Source organism: Garra rufa, chromosome 16 (assembly GCF_049309525.1).
Source record: "Garra rufa chromosome 16, GarRuf1.0, whole genome shotgun sequence".
Taxonomy (NCBI): domain Eukaryota; kingdom Metazoa; phylum Chordata; class Actinopteri; order Cypriniformes; family Cyprinidae; genus Garra; species Garra rufa.
In genome coordinates this window covers 26,421,208-26,444,133 of record NC_133376.1, presented here as the reverse complement: position 1 = coordinate 26,444,133, position 22,926 = coordinate 26,421,208, and the positions used below count along the sequence as shown (strand labels likewise).

Sequence of the window (22,926 nt, the reverse complement as noted above, 5' to 3'; positions counted from 1 at the left end):
GTCCTAATATTAAATTTAATAAATGCATCTTGTTTTAAGGACGTTTGGATATTGTACTGGAAGAAAAAATAACAAAAATCAACATTTTCGCAGTGTTGAAATGACTTCAGACAATCCACACGTTCAGAGCTGAATCAGTCGAGACTGTTTGGCACGGAGAAAACGAATCGCAATGCGCATACTTCAATGTGCGCGTTTGTATGTGTGAGGTGGTTTTGTCCCGATGAAGCTCTGGAATGATAAATGGGTGTCGCTGTGGATAGAACACCAGATGTTGATCTTAATGAGGAGCCATGCAAGTTAAACAGAGGCAGGCATATGGGGCGGAGGGGACCTGAGTCCCCCCCTCTCTCTATTTCTCTCTCTCTTCCTCCATATGTTTATTTGTATCTCCTCCATTATAAAGTCACCCCACCTTTCTAAAGACCAACCTGCAGCGCTATGTCCTTGGGGACAGTTCCTTAGCAACCGCATCAAAACAAACAGACAGCTCGCCACTGTGATGTAAAATGAGATCACGAAGCGCGCAAAAGAAAGCCGGCGACGGCGCAGTGGGATTCGAGCAAAACCTACAGTGCAACAGGGGTCACTTTGTGTTTTTACAGAGAAGCAGAGAGCAAGAACTTGCTATACTTCCAAAATGTTTGCTAAAACAAACGGAGAACATCTCTTGCTCTCTCAGCTGCAATAATCTCATTCCTCTTTGCAGGGGCTGCAGTGCCACAACCCATCACAATGAATATTTACACACTTTTCTCTTTGCCATATCACACCGTATCTCTTCCTTGCTCACCATCTTCTTCTCTTTTTCTACTCACTACACCCCCAGCATCTTCTCTGCTCATATAAATCTGACACCCCACAGTAAATCACTCCACAAAAAAGCGGCTTTTTTCTCTGTTTACAAAGAGCGTGATCCATTTGCCGTCCTCCTCCCTCAGCATAATGTAAAATAATCCTTCCGCACACTCACTTTCATTTTCCTCCTCAGATTGTGGAAATGCTGAGATCTGGAGAACAGCATTTGGTAAACAAAATACTTACATCGGGAAGACGACAATAAGACGGAGAGATGTAAGGCTGGTATTCTTTAGAAAAAAAGAAAAGTGGGAGCTTTGAAGTCTTAAGGCATAATAAGAGCTGTGCTCGGTTTAAAATAAATCAGGCTGTGATTTGAGTGTAAAAGACCCTACCTAGCCAAGGTGAAAAGGGTCGAACCTGGCGTTGAGTCGTCTTCTTGGGTATCTAGTTTCTTGTTCATGCCACGCTGGATGGCTGTAATTTAACGGCAAGTGCTCTGACAACAAAACAACACTACAAATCTCCGTGGCTGAAAGAGCTTTCCCTTGTGACCGGAAAACCAACAGCTGAGAAATCCGCTCATCTCCTCAATAGATCCCCTTTCTGTGTGAGTGGCTACACTGCGGAAAAAAAATCAATTTAATAATCAAGGTTTTGTCTTGTTTTCCAACAGAAATACCTAAACATCCTTAAAAACAACACGTGTTTATCTGAGAAGCAATTTTATGTCAGATGGGATCTCAGAGAATACATGTTTTTCCTCCTTGATTTAGGCATAAATCTCACTAAATTTGGTTAGAGATGTTTTGGGATCAATATAACTTATGCACAATCGACAGCGTTCATTGCATGTTGGTTACCACAGAAAATAATTTAAACTTATTAGTTTTAGGAAAAATTAGCTGTTCTCTGTTACGTAACATCTTAACAGATGTAAATACACTCATGTTTAAGAGTTAGGGGGTGGTAAAAAAATATGCATGTATGAAAAAAGGTTATTCCAACTTTTTTAGTTAGAAATGAATGATATAAAATCACAATTGCAAGATTCAGACTATTTTTCACAATTGCGAGTTTGTATCTTGCAGTTCTGACTTTTTTTTCTCACAAATGCAAGTTTGTATCTTACAATTCTGAGAAAAAAAAGTCAGAATTGCGACTGACTTTTACAAACTTGCAATTATGATAAAAACTCGCAATTTGGATGTCTTTTTCTTACAAATTTGTCTTTTCGTATCTTTTTGTAAACTTTTGCAAAGTTTGTATCTTACAATTCTGAGAAGTTGCCACTGACTTTTACAAACTCGCAACTGTGACTTTTTCTCACAAATGCAAGTTTGTATCTCACAATTCTGCCCTACAAAGCAAAAAGGCAGTAACTACGGCGAGTGAAAAATTACTTTAAAGTTATCCTGTCATCCAGCCTGTTATCCAATGTTAAAACCGTCCATGAGGATGCCGCGAAATCACACACATTTGAGATAAGATATTTTGTCACATAACAAAGGATGCCTTGAATGTCATGAAAATGATAATAACTCATTTTTGACCAAAAATGCAGTTACTGCCTTTTTGCTTTGTAGGGCAGAATTCTCACTTGTATTCGCACAATTCTGACAATTTTTGTCAGAATTACGTGTTGCAAACTTTTTTTATCAGAATTGTGACATAAATTTGCAATTGCGAGATGATATAAAGTCTAATTCTGAGAGGGCAAAAAAGACTTCTCACAATTCCGAGTTTATATCTCACAATTCTTACGTTTTGTTCACACAAATGCGAGTTTGTCTTTTGTTTTCCCCTCAAAATTGGACTTTATATCTCGCAATTGTGAGTTTATATCTCACAATTCAAACTTTTTTCCTCCCAGTTTTCTCATATAATTGTGAGGAAAAATAGTCAGAATTGCAAGTTTATACCACACAATTCTGACTTTTACAAACTCGCAATTGTACGAAAAAAAGTCACAATTGTGAGATAAAAACTTGCAATTCTGACTTATTTTTCTTAGAATTCTGTGCTAAAAACTCGCAAATTGTGAGAAAAAAAAGTTTGGATTGTGAGATATAAAGTCCAAAAAAGACTGTTCTTAGAATTGTGAGTTTATATCTCACAATTTTGACTTAACTCCAAATTGCAAGATTAAACTCGCAATTCAGAGAAAAAAAACTCAAAATTGCAATATGAACTCGAAATTCTGAGAAAAAAGTCAGAATCAAAAGTGAGTTTATTACCTAATTTCTCAGAATTCCAAGTTTATATCTCACAATTTTGACTTTATAACTCACAAATGCGAGTTTGTATCACATCTCTGAAAAAAGTCAGAATTCTGAGTTTGTATCACACAATTCTGAGAAAAAACCCCTCAGAATTATTAGATGTAAACTCGCATTTGACCTGTGAAATAAAAAGTCGCAAGTCACAAATTAGTCATATGATGCTTCAGAAATCATTCTAATATGCTGATTTAGTTCAATTTTGAAAACAGTTGTGCTGCTTAATATTAAGTTTTGAATGGTAGTGTATGTTGTTCGAAAGATGTTTAAATATCTGTCATAGAAACAAGGCAAAAGTACTGATGAAAAAAGATTTGTGCAGTGTGTGTCTGTGTATATATGCATATAAGACTGATGAAACAATATTATGTGAAAGAGATAAAGAGTGGGGTGAAAAAGAGAAAGACAGAGCAGGAGCACAATGCTCATGGGCACTTTGGCATTTTAAATAAATGCTAGCCTCAACAGAAGACAGAAGGTGTCATCCTTACAGTGTAAATAAGCTTGCTGTGTGTCCTGACAGTTCAGGGGAATCTGCTCTTTTCTGCTTCACAGAACAAGGGCCACGCATTGCCAAGCATGACTTACCATCGGTATATGTGTATATTTGTTTTTATGTGCATGAGTGAGTCACAGAAAATAGTAAACCATTTTAAAACGGAAAAAAAACAAAAACATACACACAGAGAAGTTGCTGGCACAGGGACCTAAGGAGAGATCCCCTTCTGCGTGGTTTAAGTCCTGTTTGTGGTTCTTGTGCTGTACTGATGAAGCCACACACCTTGCATTACTACACAGGTTAGCACAGTGTCCGGATCAGTGCAGGCCTTTGGCACCATGTAAACATTAGTTTGTTTAGTTAGCACTCAGATATCCCACAGCTCTTTGGGATTGGCAAATGGGCGCAGGATGAGAAGGTTGTCTTCTCCCAGCCCCATCTCTGTCCATGGATTCGCCAGCCCTGCTTTCTCAAGACCTTGCCCACAATAACATGAGCAATACGACGCCTGAATAATTGAAAAAGGGTGTTACATCATAGATAGATCAACAGAAATCTGAAACAACAAATGCAAGAGTCAAAAATGTTCTGGTTTTAAGTTGAGTTTTAAGTAGCGCTCCTGCATCGCATACTAAAATAAAATACCTTTTAATTAAACGGCTCAGCCAAAAATAAACCTGTTTGACTTTCTTTCCTTCCATAGAGCACAAATGTCTTCTGAAGACTGTCAGGAACAGACTAGTGGTTATTTTTTGCTGAATGTCTATCTGCTTTGGCTCTCAAATGTGTTCTGTGTGCAAGATGTGTCACACAAGATTTGAAATTAATTAGGTCCAACATCATTGGTTCTTAAGTGTATTGCAGCCAATTGAGACTTGTTTGAAAGAGAAATTAATTAAATTGAGAATTAAACAAGAATTTCTCGGTCTGATTTTCACACAAATCATATCACACGCTTTCAGAAGACTTCAGAATACAGTGAATGAATCATATGCACAATGTTTGCAGTACATTTATAGCACTTTTTCTTGTATAAATCACCATTCACCTACAGATTCTGCTCAACTTCGATTGTGTTTCATGAAAGAACTAAATCATACAGGTAAAGTATTTCTTATACACACTACCAGTCAAAAGTTTTTGAACAGAAAGATTTTTAATGTTATTTAGAAGTCATTTATTTAGTTCAAAATACAACAAAAGCAGTAATATTGTGAAATATATTTACTATTTAAAATAACTGCTTTCTATTTGAATATAGTTTCAAACGTAATTTATTCCTGTGATCAAAGTTAAATTTTCAGCATCATTATTCCAGTCGTTAGTGTCACATGATCCTTCAGAAATCATTCTAATAGGCTGATTTGCTGTTCAAGAAACATTTTTATTATTATCAATATTTAAAACAGTTGAGTAAATTCTTTCAGGATTCTTTGATGAGTATAAAGATTCAAAGATCAGCATTTATCTGAAATAAAAAGCTTTTGTTGCATTTTTTTAAAGAAATTATTACTTTTATTTAGCAAGGATGCTTTAAATTGATATAAAAAGTGATGATAAAGACATTTATAATTGTACAAAAGATTTCTGTTTTAGATAAACGTTGTTCCTCTGAACTTTCTATTCATCAAAAAAAAAAAAAACTGAAAAAGATTTTGAGCAGCAAATCAGAATATTAGAATGATTTCTGAAGGATCATGTAACTGGAGTAATGATGCTAAAAATTCAGCTTTGAAATCACAGAAATAAATAATATTTTAAAATATATTAAAATTGAAAACAATTATTTTAAATTGTAAAAATATTTCAAAATGTTACTGTTTGTGCTGTACTTTGGATCAAATAAATGCAGGCTTGGTGAGCAGGAGAGACTTTGACTTGTAGTGTATAAGCTTATACAATTCATAAATAATGAAACCATAAGCAAACCTGCACAATTATAGACCTCTGAGTTTTGCTTCAGGTTCCTCATGGACCTGGCTCAGACGGGAAGACGTTCCTCAGCTGTTCGATTACCTGCTGCAGCTGCAGTACAGTGTCCTGCTCATGATCCAAATCATCACCTGCACAACATTAAATGCTACAATGAACTTGACCTCAACTAAATGCATCACAGGTTCACAGCAACACATAAGCCTTATTTAAATAAGTCACATCTCTTTGAATCTCATTATGTTGGCAGGATGACAGCAAAAGGCTATGAGCTGCAAGGTTATTCCAGGTCTCACCTGCGGCTTCTGTGTCTGTGGTCTCTCTGCTGGGAGGCTCCCCCTGGTGGCCACCCCCTGACACAGGAGAGGACAGAGAGGAAGGAGCCGAGCCGTTGGCCTCCGAGTCATCTTTGGGCTGGTAGACGAGACAAAGTTATGAGAAAGCAACAGAAACAGTGCTGAATAGCATCCAACCATATTACTTTATAATTTCTGCAGTATTAAAGGAGTAGTTCACTTCCAGAACAAAAACTCTTTCTTTCTTCAGTCATAAAGAAATTATGTTTTTTGAGGAAAACATTTCAGGATTTCTCTCTATATAATAGATATCTATGGTGCCTCTGAGTTTGAACTTCTAAAATTTAGTTTGAATGCAGCTTCAAAGAGCTCGAAACAATCCCAGCCAAGAAAGAAGGATCTTAGGGTATGTTGAATCTCATTTTCTCCTCCAACTTCAAAATTGTCCTACATCGCTGCAGAGGTACCGACCCAGTGTTTACAAAGCGAACATGCAATGAAGGTCAAACGCCCCTTACAAAAAAAGACAAAACAGCGATGCAGGTTGATTTTGAAGTTGGAGGAGAAAATGAGATGGGAGTTTTTTGACATACCCTAACTGTCATAAACAGGAATACACACAGTTCACACAAACCTAGACCAAGACAAGTGTTTTCTGTTTAAAAGTATATAAATTGTAATTTGTTTTTAGAAAATAACCAATCGTTTCACCAAAAAAAAAAAGACCCTTATTCCTTGTCTGGCATCATTTAAAGCTGCATTTAAACTGCATTTTGGAAGTTCAGACTTGGGGGCTCCATACATATCCATTATATGGAGAGAAATCCTGAAATGTTTTCTTCAAAAAACTATTTCTTTATGACTTAAGAAAGAAAGACATGAACATCTTGGATGACAAGGGGTGAGTATTGTCTGTAAATTTTTGTTCTGGAAGTGAACTACTCCTTTAACATGACTAAATGAGAAAAAATGTCAGAATGATAAGATCAAACATTGTTTTAACACATTATTTTATTATTTCAAACAGTATTTAATTTAAGCCCTACATGCTTGTTTTTTTTTTTGTCATTGTTTATGCATGGCATACAGCGCTGGTTATACTGAAAAAGTTTGAGTTGAATTCATTCAGTCAACTTTTTTTTAACCCATTTTAACATGGATTTCTAAGGAGAACACGAGAGCACCCAAAAGTTAGAATCCATCATTGCGGCATTCAATGGTTAGTCAGGAAAAATGTGGATATATCTGAACTATACAGTTTTATCCCAGTACTTCTGAGATAATATAAATAACTGTAAGACAGAAATAATACTGTGTTTTTTAAAAGACTGTTTGTGAAGCCATTTCATACCTAAACATGATTACTTCTCTCTTTGTGTCAGATTTGACATTAGTTGATTAATAGTCACACACGAATCGTTGTCAACATCATCATCACTACCACCATTGTCATCATTTAGGTCATTATTATGGAAGCCCATTTCCAACACTAAATAAATAAGGTACGAAAGGTAGTTGTGAATATTTATATCACAATTATGACTTTTTTTTCCTCGCAGTTGTGAGTTTACACATCTCAATTCTAACTTTTTTTCTAAGAATTGCATGATACAAACTAAATTGCGAGTTATAAAGTCAGAATTGTGAGATATTAATTTGCAAATATGACTTTTTTCAGAATTGCGTGATATAAACTCACAATTGTGAGTTGTAAAGTCAAAATTGCAAGACATTAACAGAAATAAATTCGGAGATATAATTTATATATAATGAGATTTATTTTTTTAGAATTGTGAGTTTATATCTTGCAATTCTGAGAACATATCAGTAATTTTATAACTCGCAATTGCAAGTTTCTATCTCACAATTCTGAGAAAAAAAGTCACAATTGCAAGAAAAAATGTCAGAATGATAAGATCACACGTTGTTTTAACACATTATTTTATTATTTCACGCAGTATTTTAATTCAAGCGCTACATGCTTGTTTTCTTTTGTCATTGTTTATGCAAGGCATACAGTGCTGGTTATACTGAAAATGTTTGAGTTGAATTAATTCAGTCAATTTTTTTTAACTCATTTAACACGAGAGAACATGAGAGCACCCAAATGAAAGTTAGAATCCATCATGGCGTTCAATGGTTACTCAGGAAAAATGTGGATATATACGAACTATACAGTTTTATCCCAGTACTTCTGAGATAATATAAATAACTGTAAGACAGAAATAATACTGTGTTTTTTAAAAGACTGTTTGTGAAGCCATTTCATACCTAAACATGATTACTTCTCTCTTTGAGTCAGTGGCAATGTGAACACAGATTTGACTTTGTCAAAGGATTAAGAGTCTCACATGAATCGTTGTCATTCAGAAATAAGATTGTGTGGCTGTTTGAATTGAGATCACTTTTGAAATCATCTTTTAATGACTAACCGTGTACTATGACTGTGCAGTATTCCAGCCTAGCCATGCTCTAAAAACTGAAAACGTTGTTGGGTTCTCTGATGAGAAAAATTGTCACAAGTTTTCAAATGCTGCCAAAACTCCAAACTTCAGTGTTTATCGACCAGGGATTTGGCCCTTTTCCATACATTACAAAGACAGTGCATTTTTTTGAAGCATGAAACAAACTGATAAGAAACTCGAAGACGACTCGCCTGTTTTTTTTTCCATTTCACAGGCAGATGAGTTGAATTGAGGCTGTTTGCAAGAATACCTCAAATTTATTCTGAGTTAAACTCTTTTATCGCTTTACAGACATGTCCACAGAGGTAAGACTGTAACTTTCCCAGCGACTTTCTAGGGGTGCAGAACGAACAGTTCAGATCTCGGTAATCCCAGCACATTATTGCTTCCCCCATGACACGTCTCTCGCTCGTTTTTAAAGTCCCCTTTCCTTCTCTCTATTTCCGTCTAATTCCTTTCCACCTACAGCTACAGCCTCAGTGTTTTTGCTCCGTTCTCTCATTCCATCCAGACTGCCAATCATATCTCTGCAGCACTACCTCTCTTTTTTTCTGCACAACCACCTCTTTTCCCATTCACTCATCACTGCCTGAGCTTTTCTTTTCCCTCCTCAGCCTGTCTTTCTTTCACTAAAGAAATGGATCCTTTTTCTGCCCACTCAATTCTGTCCATCTCGCTCCTTAAGCTCTATGTACGTCAGCTCAAGAAATGACTTACCTCTACCCACTCCATCTGTATGATTCCATCTCCATCATTGGTGTTCTTCCCCATATATAATCTCTCTCTAACTCTTCCCTTCCCATCTTTGCAATTTACTACAAGCAATTCACCAGAAGTTAGTATGTCTTCCTGCAGCCTCTCGTCCTTCATTTCTTTTCAGGTCTCAGTAATAGCTACTCTTAAAAAAAAAAAAAAAAAGCTTTCTGTCTGCACATCTCTCCTCCTTTCACCTGAGACAAGTCTTTTCTAGTTTCCTGTCTCCTTGTCCTCACTGAACCTGCATTAGTAAGCATCTCTTGCCTCGCTTTTACCCTTCTACATGTGGTACATCAATGCAGTCTATAATACGGTCTATCCTCCTCTGTTCAATCGTCTTCCTACTCTTTCTGCTCGAGAGCTTCAAATACGTTCATCCTCTCTACCTCCCTTTTCGGTATATTTTGTAAACCCATCTTTATTTCTCTCACAGTGGTTGTTTTTAAAGCTCAAACCTGTAACTATTATAGATTTACCTGTTCATGTCCTTCCCTGTACAGCGCTAATATAATCACACAACTCCCTACACACCATTCTTTCATTGTTTCTATCATAATAATCTATTCTGGCTCACACTTTAGTACTCGCTGTGAGCATATCGCTCATGTTTTTAGGTATAGAGGCATATGTTTATATCTCACCTGCAGCAGTAGTTCTCTGAGTCTGTGTAACTGGGACTCCAGTTGCTTGTTGTGGTCCTCTAGAATCTGCATGCGTGTTTCCAAGCGGGTCTTGTGCTGTCGAAGTACTCGAGCCTCGGCTAGGAGCTCCTCATCTTGCTGACCGGCCGGTGAACCGGGACCTGACTCCAGCAGCTGGGGTGAAGCTGCTGCCTCTTCGTGCTTCCACTTCAGCCTCCGATACTCACCCTGCAGCACCCTGCAGGAGAGACAACACAGTCATCACTACCACCATCATCATTTAGATCATTATTATGGAAGTCCGTTTCCAACACCAAAAGAAGGGGGAAAAAAAGGTAACTGTGACTTTTTATCTCACAATTCTTTCCGTCGCAATTGTGAGTTTACATATCAGAATTGTGAAATGTAAACTTGCAATTCTAAGTAATTAAGTCAGAATTGCGTCAGAATCAGTTTTTTCTCAGAATTACGTGATATGAACTTGTTTTTTGTGAACTGAGTTTATCTCAATATTGTGACTTTTTTTTCTTAAAATTGCAAGTTTATGTCTCGCAACTCTGACTTTATAACACGCAATTGCACGCAAAAGTCACAATTGTGAGATACAAATTTGCATTTTTGAGAACATATCACTCTTTTTTCCATCTCCAAATTGGACTTTGTAACTCGCAATTGTGAGTTTATATCAGAAAAAGTCTAAATTGAGTTATCTTGCAATTCTGTCTTTATTTATCACAATTATTAGTTTATATCTTGGATTTCTGAGGAAAAAGCGAGAATTGTGAGATCTAAAATTGCAATTGCAAGGAAAAAGTCTGAATTGCGAGAAAAAAAAGAATAAAAAAAATCTGGTTTTCTCACAATTCAGACTTTATTTCTCACAATTGTGAGTTTGTATCTCACAATTCTGACTTTATAACTTGCAATTGCAAGTTTTTATCATGCAATTCTGGCTTTATGACTCAATAATGAGTTTAAATCTTTCAATTCTGACTTTTTTCTTAGAATTGTGATAAAAGTTTATATTTTTATCACAATTCTAAGAAAAAAGTCAGAATTGACTTCAAAGTCAGAATTGAATTCAATTTGTTTTTATTTTAGAGTTTTTATTTTCAATTTGTTTTTATTTTAGAGGCTTATAATAACAATTTCTCAACAAGAATATATATATATTCTTGTTGAGAAATTGTTATTATAAGCCTCTAAAATAAAAACAAATTGAATGGAAAAAAAGAAACAACACAAAATGAGTTTTTAACAGAGCAGCCATCACTCAGCTCTTTGTATCCCAATAATGACAGCGGGAAGCCCTGATTTATTCAGAAGGTTAAGGTTGCAGATCCCCTGCAGACACTAACAATTAATCTTGCTTTATTGACCTATTACTCACCTATAACAAAGCAAAAGACCACATGAGAGCACGACTTAAAGGTCAGGATTTACGCCGAAGACAAAACTCATAAATGACTCACAGCTGTAACAGTAGCCTCTGGGATGAAATGAAATGGTAGACCTAATAGACTTTCTGTGTTTCTGCTGATGTTTAAAGCTGTTTTAAGGTCTAAAGAGCACACCTCATTTATTTGGCGCAGGTTAAAAGATCACTGTTTTTGACCCAGACTAACTATCATTATCATTAAATTATGATAATGCCCACAGTTTCCAAGCAACGCATTTTATCTCAGCCAATTAAAAACTATTAGCTCTATCTTAATCCCATGAAAAGCTGTGAAATTTAAAGAGCCAACACAAAGTGCTGTCAATCACTGCCAGAAGCCAAGAGTCACAGTTACACAGTTAAATCATTTTACCCCCAATTATTTAAAACAACACGTTCAGCATAATGCTCAGTGAAACTGTTGTAGAGTTTTGTTTCTCTACAAAATTATTTCAGTATTTATAGACATACTTAAAATAAGATGCATTTAATTAAGAAACAAAAGTGCATAAATTATTTAGACTTGTTTTATCATTATATTTCTTATATATTTTATTGGATTTGTAATATTTAGCTTGCGTGTGTGTGGCAGCCCGTTTTTGCCACTAATTAATTCATATTTTATAATTAGGAATTTTTGTTTCACAATTCTGGTAATTGTGATGTTTCATATTAAAATTCTGACATTTTTTTCTAAGAATAGTGATACAAACTCGCAATTCTTACCTTCTTCCCTCTTTTTTTGCGAAAGAAAAAAGTAAGAATTGCGAGTTTGTATCACAATTCTAAGAAAAAAAGTCAGAATTGAAAGATTTAAACTCATTATTGCGAGAAAAAAAGTCAGAATTGTGAGATGTAAACTCGCAATTGTGGGAAAAAACTGAATTATGAGATAATGTTGCAACTGTGAGTTATAAACAAAACTGTGAGAGATAAACCTGTAATTATGACTGTTTCTCAGAATTGTGTGATATAAAGTCAGAATTACGGGATATAAACTTTTTCACAGAATTGTAAGATATTACAGGAGTTTATATCTTACAATTCAGAGAGAAAAAAAAACAGAATTGCCAAAAAAAGTCAGAACTGTGAAATGTAAACTCGCAATTGCGGAAAAAAGTCAGAATTGTGAGACAAAAATTGCAAGTTTGTCATAATTGTGTAAGAAAAACTCACAATTTTGACTTATTAGTCAGAAGTGTAAGATATTAAAAGAGTTCAAAATTCAGAGAAAAAAGTCTGAATTGCGAGTTATAAAGTCAAAACTGAGTTAAACTCGCACTTCTGACTTTTTTTCTCAGAAGTCAGAACTGCAGGATATAAACTTGCAATTCTGACTATCAAAATCGTAATAAACTCGCAATTGTGAATTCATATCTCACAATTCAGAGAAAAAACTCAGGATTGTGAATTTGTATCGCATAGTTCTGAGAAAAAAAAGTTGGAATAAAAAAAAACAAACTCGCAATTGAGAAACAAAAGTCAGAATTGATGCAAACTCACAATTGTGAAAAACAGAATTGCAAAATGTAAACTCGCAATTATAAGATGTAAACTAGCAATTGTTAGAAAAAAGTCAGAATTGTGAGATAAAGTCGCAATTGCGAGTTTAAATAAATTGTCAATTTTATCTCACAGTTCGGAGAAAAAAGTCAGAATTGTGAGTTTGTATTACATAGTTCTGAGAAAAAATAATTAGAATTACAAGACAAACTCGCAATTGACAAATGTCAGAATTGCGAGATGCAAACTCACAATTGTGAAAAACAGTCAGTCATGTGAAAACTGTGAGATAAACTCACAATTCTGACATTTTTACTCAGAATTGTAAGATATAAACTTGATTCTGAGGGGCAAAAAGTCTAGAATTAGAATTGGAGTTTATATCTAGAATTGGAGTTAGAATTAGAGTTTATATCACCCAGTTCTGAGAAAAAAGACATAATTATTTATTATTACATTTGTATTATATTTATAAAAAATTGGTTCTTTATGCAATATACAGTTTTGTTCTCTGACAGTTAAAAAAAAGCCATGTTAAAGCTCTTTAACTAACAACCAAAACGCATCAATTAGCATCACCCCTAGCATCATGGCCATCATGTTTTGCATGGTTAAATATCATTCATGTTATTCAAAAATTATTTTGGGATTCAGATTAGTACTGCGCAATTTACATATTTCAGCTTTAAGTGTGAAAGTGTGAACGTGCCCCTGGCTGTGCCTTCACCTGTTCTCGTTTTCCAGGCGTTGGAGGGTGCGCTGCAGCTCTTCTCTATCCTGGCAGTCCAGGTGGGCCAGCAGGTGGCCGTGGGGGGAGTCCTGCTCGAGGGCGGGGCTGGAGTGACGTAGGAGGTACTGATCTTCATCCCTGAGTCCCCCCACACAGGAGACAGTGCACACTGAACACATTAGCGGTGCCACGTAGCAGCAGACAAACACACACACAGCGCCAGGCGAGCACACAAAGCAGCAGGTACATAAGCCAAAGGCACACAATGCAGCAGTGGCATATCAACACAGAACACATGCATATTCTGCATAAACTGCAGATGGTGTGTTTAGAGTGTATGCAAACACAGACTAACGCACACCATCATCCATAAAACAAATAGCAGCGTAGATGCTGAACAAGAGGTGATCATACAAACACGCACGCTCTTGGTAATACAAGCGCTCTCCCTGCCATATAATACAAAAAGTTAAATAGGCACAGCTAATATACAGGCACACAGGATGAGCAAGAACATTACCACTGCACACAGGAAGCACTGTAATAATCACGGCTCTCACATTAGTCACATCAATAATAAAAACTAGCTGTTTTCATGCACTCTGCTGTAATTATACAGGTGCCATTACATGGGTCATCAGTAAACAAAGGCCACTTATAGACCGCTGGACGAGGAAGATTTGGTAAAAGCCACCGAAATGGCACATTATGCCCTGTCAAATAGATATAATACATTGCTCACTGATGCACTGTCTCTCTCTGCATTTAAAGGAACAGCACTCACAAAAATATGAAGTGGATATTTACTCTCATCCTCATAGGCATAGCTTGTAAAATCTTTCAGTCGCTAAAGATTTTACTAAATATTTTTCAAACAAATAATATGTTCAACTATGAAGTAAATATAAATAAGTCAAAGACTGACAGAAGAGAAGAAATTGGACATGGACTATTTAAACAATGTCCTTACTACCTTTCTGGGCCTTGAACGTGTCAACGTTTGCTGGTCAGAAAGCTCTTGGATTTCATCTAAAATATCTTACTTTGTGCTCTGAAGATGAATGAAGGTCTTACGGGTTTGCAATGACATGAGGGTAAGTAATTAACAATTTTAATAAGAAGAATTTTAATTTTTGTATAAACTATCCCTTTAAACACATTTTTACAATGCAAACTGCTTAATCATCTATTTTCAGTAAGATTTACTAAATATAAAGTGTTTGTGTGCCTACTATTGTGCATTTAACTTGAATAATGCCCCACAGATGGTCTGTTTTATAGCAATATGTAATTCACCCCTTGATTTGCGTAATAAACGCCCACTTTGAGACTCTGTTGACAAGCATGTTTATAGTGCTGTATTTTCAGCGTGTTTATTGCAAGTAATTCATGTGTTATGTATCTGGTTGCCTGGACAATCTCACACTTGCTGCTGATCTAGTCATAATATCGAGTGTGAATTTTTAGGTTTACAATAGAAACACTATTTTTAAAAGTGTGACTGAACAAATTAATTTGGTTTGGCCCCCAAGCTCAAATGTCCACTGAAGTGCTTTGAAACACGTAGCGTTATTCTATGTGCTGACATAATTTCAACTGAAAAAGGAAGACAGGGTGGGACATATCAAGCATTTTTTTTAAATAGCCAATAGCATTTGTTTAAATCACAGTTTGAGCCAGAGCCGTTGAGCTCAGCAAAGCCGCATTCAACAGCATTTGACAGCCACAATCTCATCCATATTGCTATAAAATATAGCATTCTGTGTAGAATTTAAATGGGTCTGATACATTTTATGGTCTGTGCCGACTCGGTGCTATTGAAACCTTATTTTGTGCGCTCTCCGGCGAATCATGCGATAGCACAAAACCAGATTTCTTTTGGCCCAATGAAAGGCATATTTACACTGTCTGAATTGTTCCCTATCTACTATATAGTGCACTATGTGCCATTCAACAGAAAATACTAATTCTGTGAACAAGTGACCGATTTCAGCCACAGCTTCAGCGTCTATTTATAGTGTAGGGGCAGGAAGCTTCGAATTCTAGAGAGCATTTAATTGGACAGAAAGTTTAATAAGAAGCTAGTGCAGGGTGACGTCATCAAAATCATTGTTCCATATTGGTGGAATTAGAGAATGTCAGTCCCGCCCCCTACACTATAAGTAGACGCTGAATACAGAATAAGTATTTTTTTGTACAGTAAATGGCACGTTGTGCACTATACTGGGGATAGGGAATGATTCAGATGTCTGGTTTCACGCTGTTTCACACGAACCGCACAGCAAGCTGCGGTCCAGAGATGTGATAACACGGAGCGGATCATATGCTCATAAGTTGGTGTAGACTATAAAACGTATCAGACCAATTTGAATTCTACACAAAATGGTATAGTTTATAGCAATATGGATGGGATTGTGGCTGTCATACGCTGTCAAATGCGGCTTTACTGAGGAATAAGGGTCTTATCTAATGAAACAATCAGTTATTTTCTTAAAAAAAAAAAAAAAAAAGCTTGTTTTGTCTAGTTCTGTACGTACTCTGTGCATTCCGGTCCAAGACAGTTAGGGTAGGTCAAAAAACTCCTATCTCATTTTCTCCTCCAACTTCAAAATTGTCTTACATCGTTGTTTTACCTTTTGTAAAGGACGCTTTATCTTCTTTGCACGTTCACTTTGTAAACACTGGGTCGGTACTTCTTTAGCGATGTAGGATAATTTTGTTTGGACAAAGTTGGGGGAGAAAATGAGATGTGAGTTTTTCGATCTACCCAAACTGTCTTGAACCAGAATGCACATAGTACATGCAGAGCTAGACAAGATGAGCATTTGAGGTTAAAATTATATAAATTGTCTATTTTTTTTCACTAGATAAGAACCTTCTTCCTCAGCTGGGATCGTTTAGAGCCCTTTGAAGCTGCATTTAAACTGCATTTTGGAAGTTCAAACTCGGGGGCACCATAGAAGTCCATTATATGGAGAGAAATCCTGAAATGTTTTCCTCAAAAAACTAAATTCTTCACGACTGAAGAAAGACAGACATGAACATCTTGGATGACGAGGGGGTGAGTAAATTATCTGTAAATTTTTGTTCTAGAATTGAACTTCCCCTTTAAGGCTAACACATTCATACTAGAAGCCAAAAACCTTCCATTCTGATTTCATGGGGACTTTAAAATGTTATATTTTTTGGTTTTATTTTATGCTACAAGTCTTCCCAATAAATAAAAAAAATTCTTCAGTTATGAGTTTGACTGTAAATTATTCTTTTTAAAGAATCAGTTGATCCCGTTCACAAAATTGGCAGTTAACTGTTGCGATGAATATTATCAGTGAATAACAATTTTAGTATGTTCGTAAAGGTTATTGTATAGCTTTGGAAGACTTGCAATATAGTGTATGAGTCATGTGGACCACTTTTATTATGGTTTAATGGTCCTTTGCATGCTTTTTAAAGCTGGATAACTCATTGTAATTGTATTGAAAAGATTCTTTTGTGCATGGAAGAAAGAAAATCATAAAGCTTTGGAACGACATGAGGACGAGTTCATTTTTTGGGTGAACTACTCCTTTAAATTTCCTTCTCTCACTCATGCACAAACACAGAGCCATTTCCAGCACAAAACATGCGCTGCCATGACTCCGGGCTGTGATGATCTGACCTCTTTTATTAGTTTTGATTTTGTGTGGGCTTACCTAATTTCACCTATATGTGCTCATATTTCAGTGGCTTTCCTTGTCTGCAGGCCTGCAGCTCTTAACATCTTGTTCGGTAGCATTTCAATAGCCCAATTTCACTCTCTCCCTCCTGTCAGCATCCGAGCCTGCTCTATTCATTCCTACTGTTGTGCTCCTTAATCACACAGACTTAATACGACGGGGGGTGAATGCGCACATTGCCATGGGTCATTTTTCATTATCTTTTTTAATTAATGTGACTGCCCAGCCACACCAAACATGAAGGCATGCATGCATGGCCATGCGCACATCCACACACCCATGCACGAGCTGTGACAGATTTAAGTGTGTGTGGGAGGTGGTATACTCACAAACTTTCATCCGGAGAGAGACTGTCAGTGAAAAAGGAACAGCTCTGGTTCTCCATTTCTGCCAACCTGAAAAGAAAGAGCAAGTGAAATGAAAATGTCATATTGTGGAGCACGGGTCACAACGTATAGAAAGGCGTACAAAGGCAAAGTCACTGTGCACTGTAATTTGTTTGCTGAGGCAAGGACAGTGGCTTCAAACACAAGAGGCGGAGGAATGGAATAGCACACGGCTGGCAGAGAAAAAGACGACGACAGCTGTGACTCATCGAGACATCTCAGCGACTGCATGAGAGACACCTTAGAGCAGTTTCTCCAACCTAAAAATCACATGTTGTTATCCTACACTGACTTTTCAGATACCGTGCATGACTAACCTGGGTGGAAAATTATCATGCAACTGCTGAAGCTGTGCCTCATGGCTTCACCCTCTTCTCTCTCTTTCCATGACAAAGCCAGGGGAGAATCTGTTCCCCTTTCACTTCATTTGTCACATGAATTTTTATGACACAAATGCCTCTCCTAGGTATTTTCACCCTAACTCCTTGCAAGTTTGCATTCCTTGCCACAAGTGGTACGGTAAAAACGAATACGAAAAAGATCTTCCTCACGCACCACAGATTACGTGGCATAAAACTGACATGCCATGCCTGAAAGTATACAGTATGAATGTTTTACGGTCCACTGCAGCTTGAGTCCTTGTGTCAACCTAAAGCCAAATTAAAGCTGATATGAGCCATTTCTATGTATCTAGCAGCACCAAACGCAATTTCAAAAGTAATGGAAGCAGTACAGTTCATTTTGTAGTCATCTTAAAAATATTTTATGCATAGACAATTGTAGAGCTATGGAAGCCAGTTTCTGCCTCTGAATAAAAAATTAAAAAAAAGGTAATTGTGCATTTTATTCACAATTTTGACTTTTTTCTCAAAATACCATGACACAAACTCACAATTCAGACTTTTTTCTTAGAATTATAATATATAAACTTGCAATTGCAAGTAATAAAGCCAGAATTAAAAGATGTACACTGGCAATTTTAACTTTTCTTCTCAGAATTTCATGATATAAACTCGCAATAGTGAGAAAAAAAGTCAAATTTGTGAGATACAAACACGTGATTCTGAGAAAAAAAAAGTCAGAATTTCAAGTTTATATGCTGCAATTCTGACTTGATAACTACAATTATGAGTTTATATCATGCAATTCTGTCTTTATTTCTAGCATTTGAGAGATTATATCTCACAATTCTGACTTTATAACTCGCAACTGCAAGTTTATATCATGCAATTCTGAGAAAAGTCAGATTTTCCTGTTAATATCCTGCAATTCTGACTTTTTAACTTGCAATTTTGAGTTTATGTTTCACAATTCTGAGAAAAAAAGTCAGAATTGCCTGTTTATATCCCACAATCTTGATTTTATATCTTGCGATTCTGACTTTATAACTCACTAGTTTTAACTCTCCTAGTTTATATCCTGCAATTCTAACTTTATATCTTGCAATTTTGACAGTATTTCTCGCAAGTCCTAGTTTATATCCCACAATTCTGATTTTATATCTCGCAATTCCGTGAAAAAATCTGAATAGCAAGTTTGTATTATGCAACTCTGAGAAAAAAGTTCTGAATTGCGAAATGTAAACTCGCGTTTGCAAAAAAAAAGTGAGATAAAAAGTCACAATTACTCCAGTCTTCAGTGTCACATAATCCTTCAGAATTCATTCTGCTTAAGAAATATTTATTATCAACATTAAAAAGATGTTAAAGATTCTTTATGGAGCCATTTAGACAAAAAAGGTTCTTCTATGGATCGTGACGCACCTTTATTCTTAAGAGTGTATGCCATTATAACCAAATCAGAGTCAAATAAGTCAAATCAGCAACAAAATAAGACAACACTGGTATTATAAATCATATTTCCTCAGCTCAATGATGCTAAAAACAGAGTAATAAATGAAAATAAATCTTTTAGGCTGGTCCAGCTTATGTAATTTATTTGTGTAGTACTTTTCATAATAAATATTGCTCCACATCAGTTTTCCAGAGATGACATCTCCATAATAGAGTCTCTATAATGGCTCTATAATGTCTTAGTCTAAGCTAAAGTGCACTATAGCGCCCCTTGTGGTAATAAAACAAATTGTGCTCCGACCCAAAATACAACAATGTATTAAAATGAGTTTCCGTGGCTAGAAGGTTCACCCCGCACCTCCAGTAAAATTCTGTGTGTCATCCAGAACAGACAAGATTAACCCAGCACAAGAGAGGTGTTCTCAACACAGCAGGGAGCGGACAATGATCCCTGTGCTTATCATTAGCAACGCAGGGGTGAAACTTTGCTTTTAGCAATGCTGCACTTTCCCTGCCTTAGCGTACCCTTAGGTGAGAGACTAGGGAAATTTCCCTGCCTTTCCAGGACAGCCAGTGAATTAGCAACAATATAAGAGCCTCTGTAGAGACCGTAATGAAGAGTGCTAAGTGCATTCATGTCATGCTGCTAGGAAAGCTGCCAGAGAAAAGCTCTGAATTGAACTTCACAACACAGCAGACTAGAGAACCCACATGCAGGATGGGGCTGCCTTAGAGAATAGCAGAAAGTCGATACGCATTCACCCACCAGGTGTCCTTCAGCCAATGACGGTGATGCTGGCTGTCCTGGTTAACCCCTCTGCCTGGCTAGGACGACTCCTAATTGAATCCGCTGAAAGCTAGATCCAATCAAAAGTGTTACTAGGAACCACTGATGATGTCACAGATTCTGTGGTGCGAGGTCAAATGGAGTTTGCGGTCGTACGCGTATGTCTTTCTAGTTGTTTAAATGGGTTTCTCAGCATGTGGTTAGTGTGGTCTCTTGTTTGAGAGAAAAAGAGAGGTCACAAACACAGATCAGCGAGTACATGACAAACAATTTCCTTCTATGAGAAGCACTGTCTTGAAATGTTGAGATCCAGCTTTCTTTGTGATATGCTGTCTGTTTTTCAGATGAAAGGCTGTCAGTACAGACCACTTTCTCTGTCATATCCAAGCATATCCACCTCTGTTCGGCAAGTCTAGAACATAAAATGCCAGTGGATTTATTCTTCCACCCCCTCGAATCTCGAGGTCCTCAGTCATTACTCTGGATTAGCCTATAAATGCACGTACAATCTCCGTTCTCTATGACGTTCTTCCTCTGCGCTTGTACTGCAGATACCACATCCGAAACATCTGTCAAGAATTTAATTTTCTATTAGAGTTCAAAGCCAGTCTTGAAGATGTCAGAAATAAATAATGTGCCACCTCATTTAACACATACTCTCTATCGCTCATATTTTGTGAAGGACAGAACTATCAGATAAAAGTAAATGAAAGGGATTTTCCAATGGGCTGCCAAAGATGTGGATTTTTCTGGGGGTGGGGGGGGGGTTATGCAAGCATATAAAATGCTTGTCTTTTCTTATTTAGCTGACACTTAGATCAAGCAGTAATAGTTTAAGAATGCATAAAAAGCAAGGACATGAATGGAAAGCTTGAGAGTTTCAAGCACAAGGAGATCAAAGAATCAAATGCGAACATGCAAAGACAGAATGAGGAATTTAATAAGAATGAATGATGCCTGTCTGATAATGCTGCTTATTAGCATGTTTTTCATTTGTCAGAGATTTACAGCCAAATTCAATAAAGAAATTATGTGAATCAGATAATGCTGCAAATAAGCGAGGTGATGGCAATTTGTGATTTAATAAATTGCTCAGATAATATTAAACAATTTATGATAAATACGGCAATAAAAAAATGAATATTGTAAGCCATCAACCAACCCATCAGATCACTAAGGCACACTTTTAATATTAAAAAAAAATCATGTCCCTGGGTGTTTGAAATATTCAGACACTTTCTTATCTAATTTAGTCAAAGCTGTTGGCATTCTGTGAGCCGATGATCCCAGAACATTTTACACAATCAGTCAGACGCAAACGGACCCCTGTGAAACATTAACTGGTGACAGTTGAATAAAAACAACGAATATTGTTTTGAGCAGGAACGACTAATGTAGACGGCACTGATGTGTGTTGGAGGAAACCAGACATAGCATGACACAGAGAGAGAGAGAGAGAGAGAGAGAGAGAGAGAGAGAGAGAGAGAGAGAGAGAGAGAGAGAGAGAGAGAGAGAGAAGAGACAAATTTGGGGAATTAAAAAGGACAAGACAAGAGGAAGAAGTGTGCTGTGGTAAGTGATTGATATTAGGAAGGAAAGGAGGAAATGAAATAAGACATTGAAAGGCAGGAGCAGAAATCAAGCATATGACAGAGGAGGAGACAGACAGATGAAGACACAAGGACACAGAAGCTAAGAGAGAGGGAGCGTGTGTGTGTGTGTGTGTGTGTGTGTGTGTGTGTGTGTGTGTGTGTGTGTGTGCGGGCGCTCTGGTCTATTTGTAGTACAGATAAGAGCTGCAGCAGGGTGTGAGCTGAGACAGTTGGCAGCACAGTATGGTAGGGTAGGCAAAGGGCTGATCTGTGTGTTCATGTGTGCATGTGCTTGTGTGTATTTAGGTAGTTGGCAGGGAAGTTAGTCGGGGCAGAGGAGCACATCCCTGATCGTTTGCTGCAGTCAAACCAAACCAGTCACATTGGGTGGTTTGCTTCACTGCGTTTGGTTTGCTTCACTCCGTTTAAAATACTGTGTTATTACCTGAATGATCCACAACTGTGTCTTTTTTGTTTAGTGATAGTTGTTCATGAGTCTTGAGCCCTCATTTATCCTGAACAGTTAAACTGCCCGCTGTTCTTCAGAAAAATCCTTCAGGTCCAACAAATATATTGATTTTTGTGTATTTGAACCCATCTTTTCACACTGAGGACAACTGAGGGACTCATATGCAGCCATTACAAAAGGTTCAAACACTCACTGATGCTCCAAAAAGGATAAACTACGCATTAAGAGCCAGGGGGTGAAAACTTTTGAACAGAATGAAGATTTTCTTATTTTGCCTAAATATTATATTTTTTAAATTTAATACTGCCCTTCAGAAGCTACAGAAGATACTTACAGGTTTCCCAGAATTTGATTTTTAAATTCAAAAAGTTTTCACCCACGGCTCTTAATGCATCATGTTTTCATCTGAAGCCTCAGGGATCATTTGAACCTTCTGTAATAGTTGCATATAAGTCCCTCAGTTGTCCTCAGTGTGAAAAGATGGATTTCAAAATCATAGTAATAGTTGGAAAGGGTTTAAATAATGCTTACAAATCAAATAATTTGTAGGATCTGAAGAATTCATCATGCAACAACACAATATTAAGAATCAAGTGTATGTAAACTTTTGAACAGGGTAATTTTTATAAATTCATTTTCTCTTGTGGACTATATGTAAACATCTTTTATGTGAAATATCTTATTCAGGTCATACTAACATGCATTTTGTATGATCCTACTTATATTTTGGTAAAATAATTAACATTTTGCAGATTCTGCAAGGTGTATGTAAACTTTTGATCAGCAACTCATTTTAGATGTAACAAGGAATCTGCAAATATTGTTATCCATTTTAACTTTGGCTAC

At 36.7% G+C, this 22,926-nt stretch overlaps 1 protein-coding gene across 1 annotated transcript in view; it reads right to left on the bottom strand.

Moving 5' to 3' along the window:
• Nucleotides 1-5,544: 5,544 nt before the first annotated feature.
• Nucleotides 5,545-22,926, bottom strand: part of drp2 (dystrophin related protein 2) — a 127,443-nt gene continuing 110,061 nt past the window's right edge. Inside the window, 5 exon segments of the mRNA XM_073820221.1 lie at nucleotides 5,545-5,639; nucleotides 5,805-5,922; nucleotides 9,667-9,904; nucleotides 13,335-13,475; nucleotides 17,383-17,448. Coding sequence (XP_073676322.1) covers nucleotides 5,545-5,639; nucleotides 5,805-5,922; nucleotides 9,667-9,904; nucleotides 13,335-13,475; nucleotides 17,383-17,448 — 658 coding nt within the window.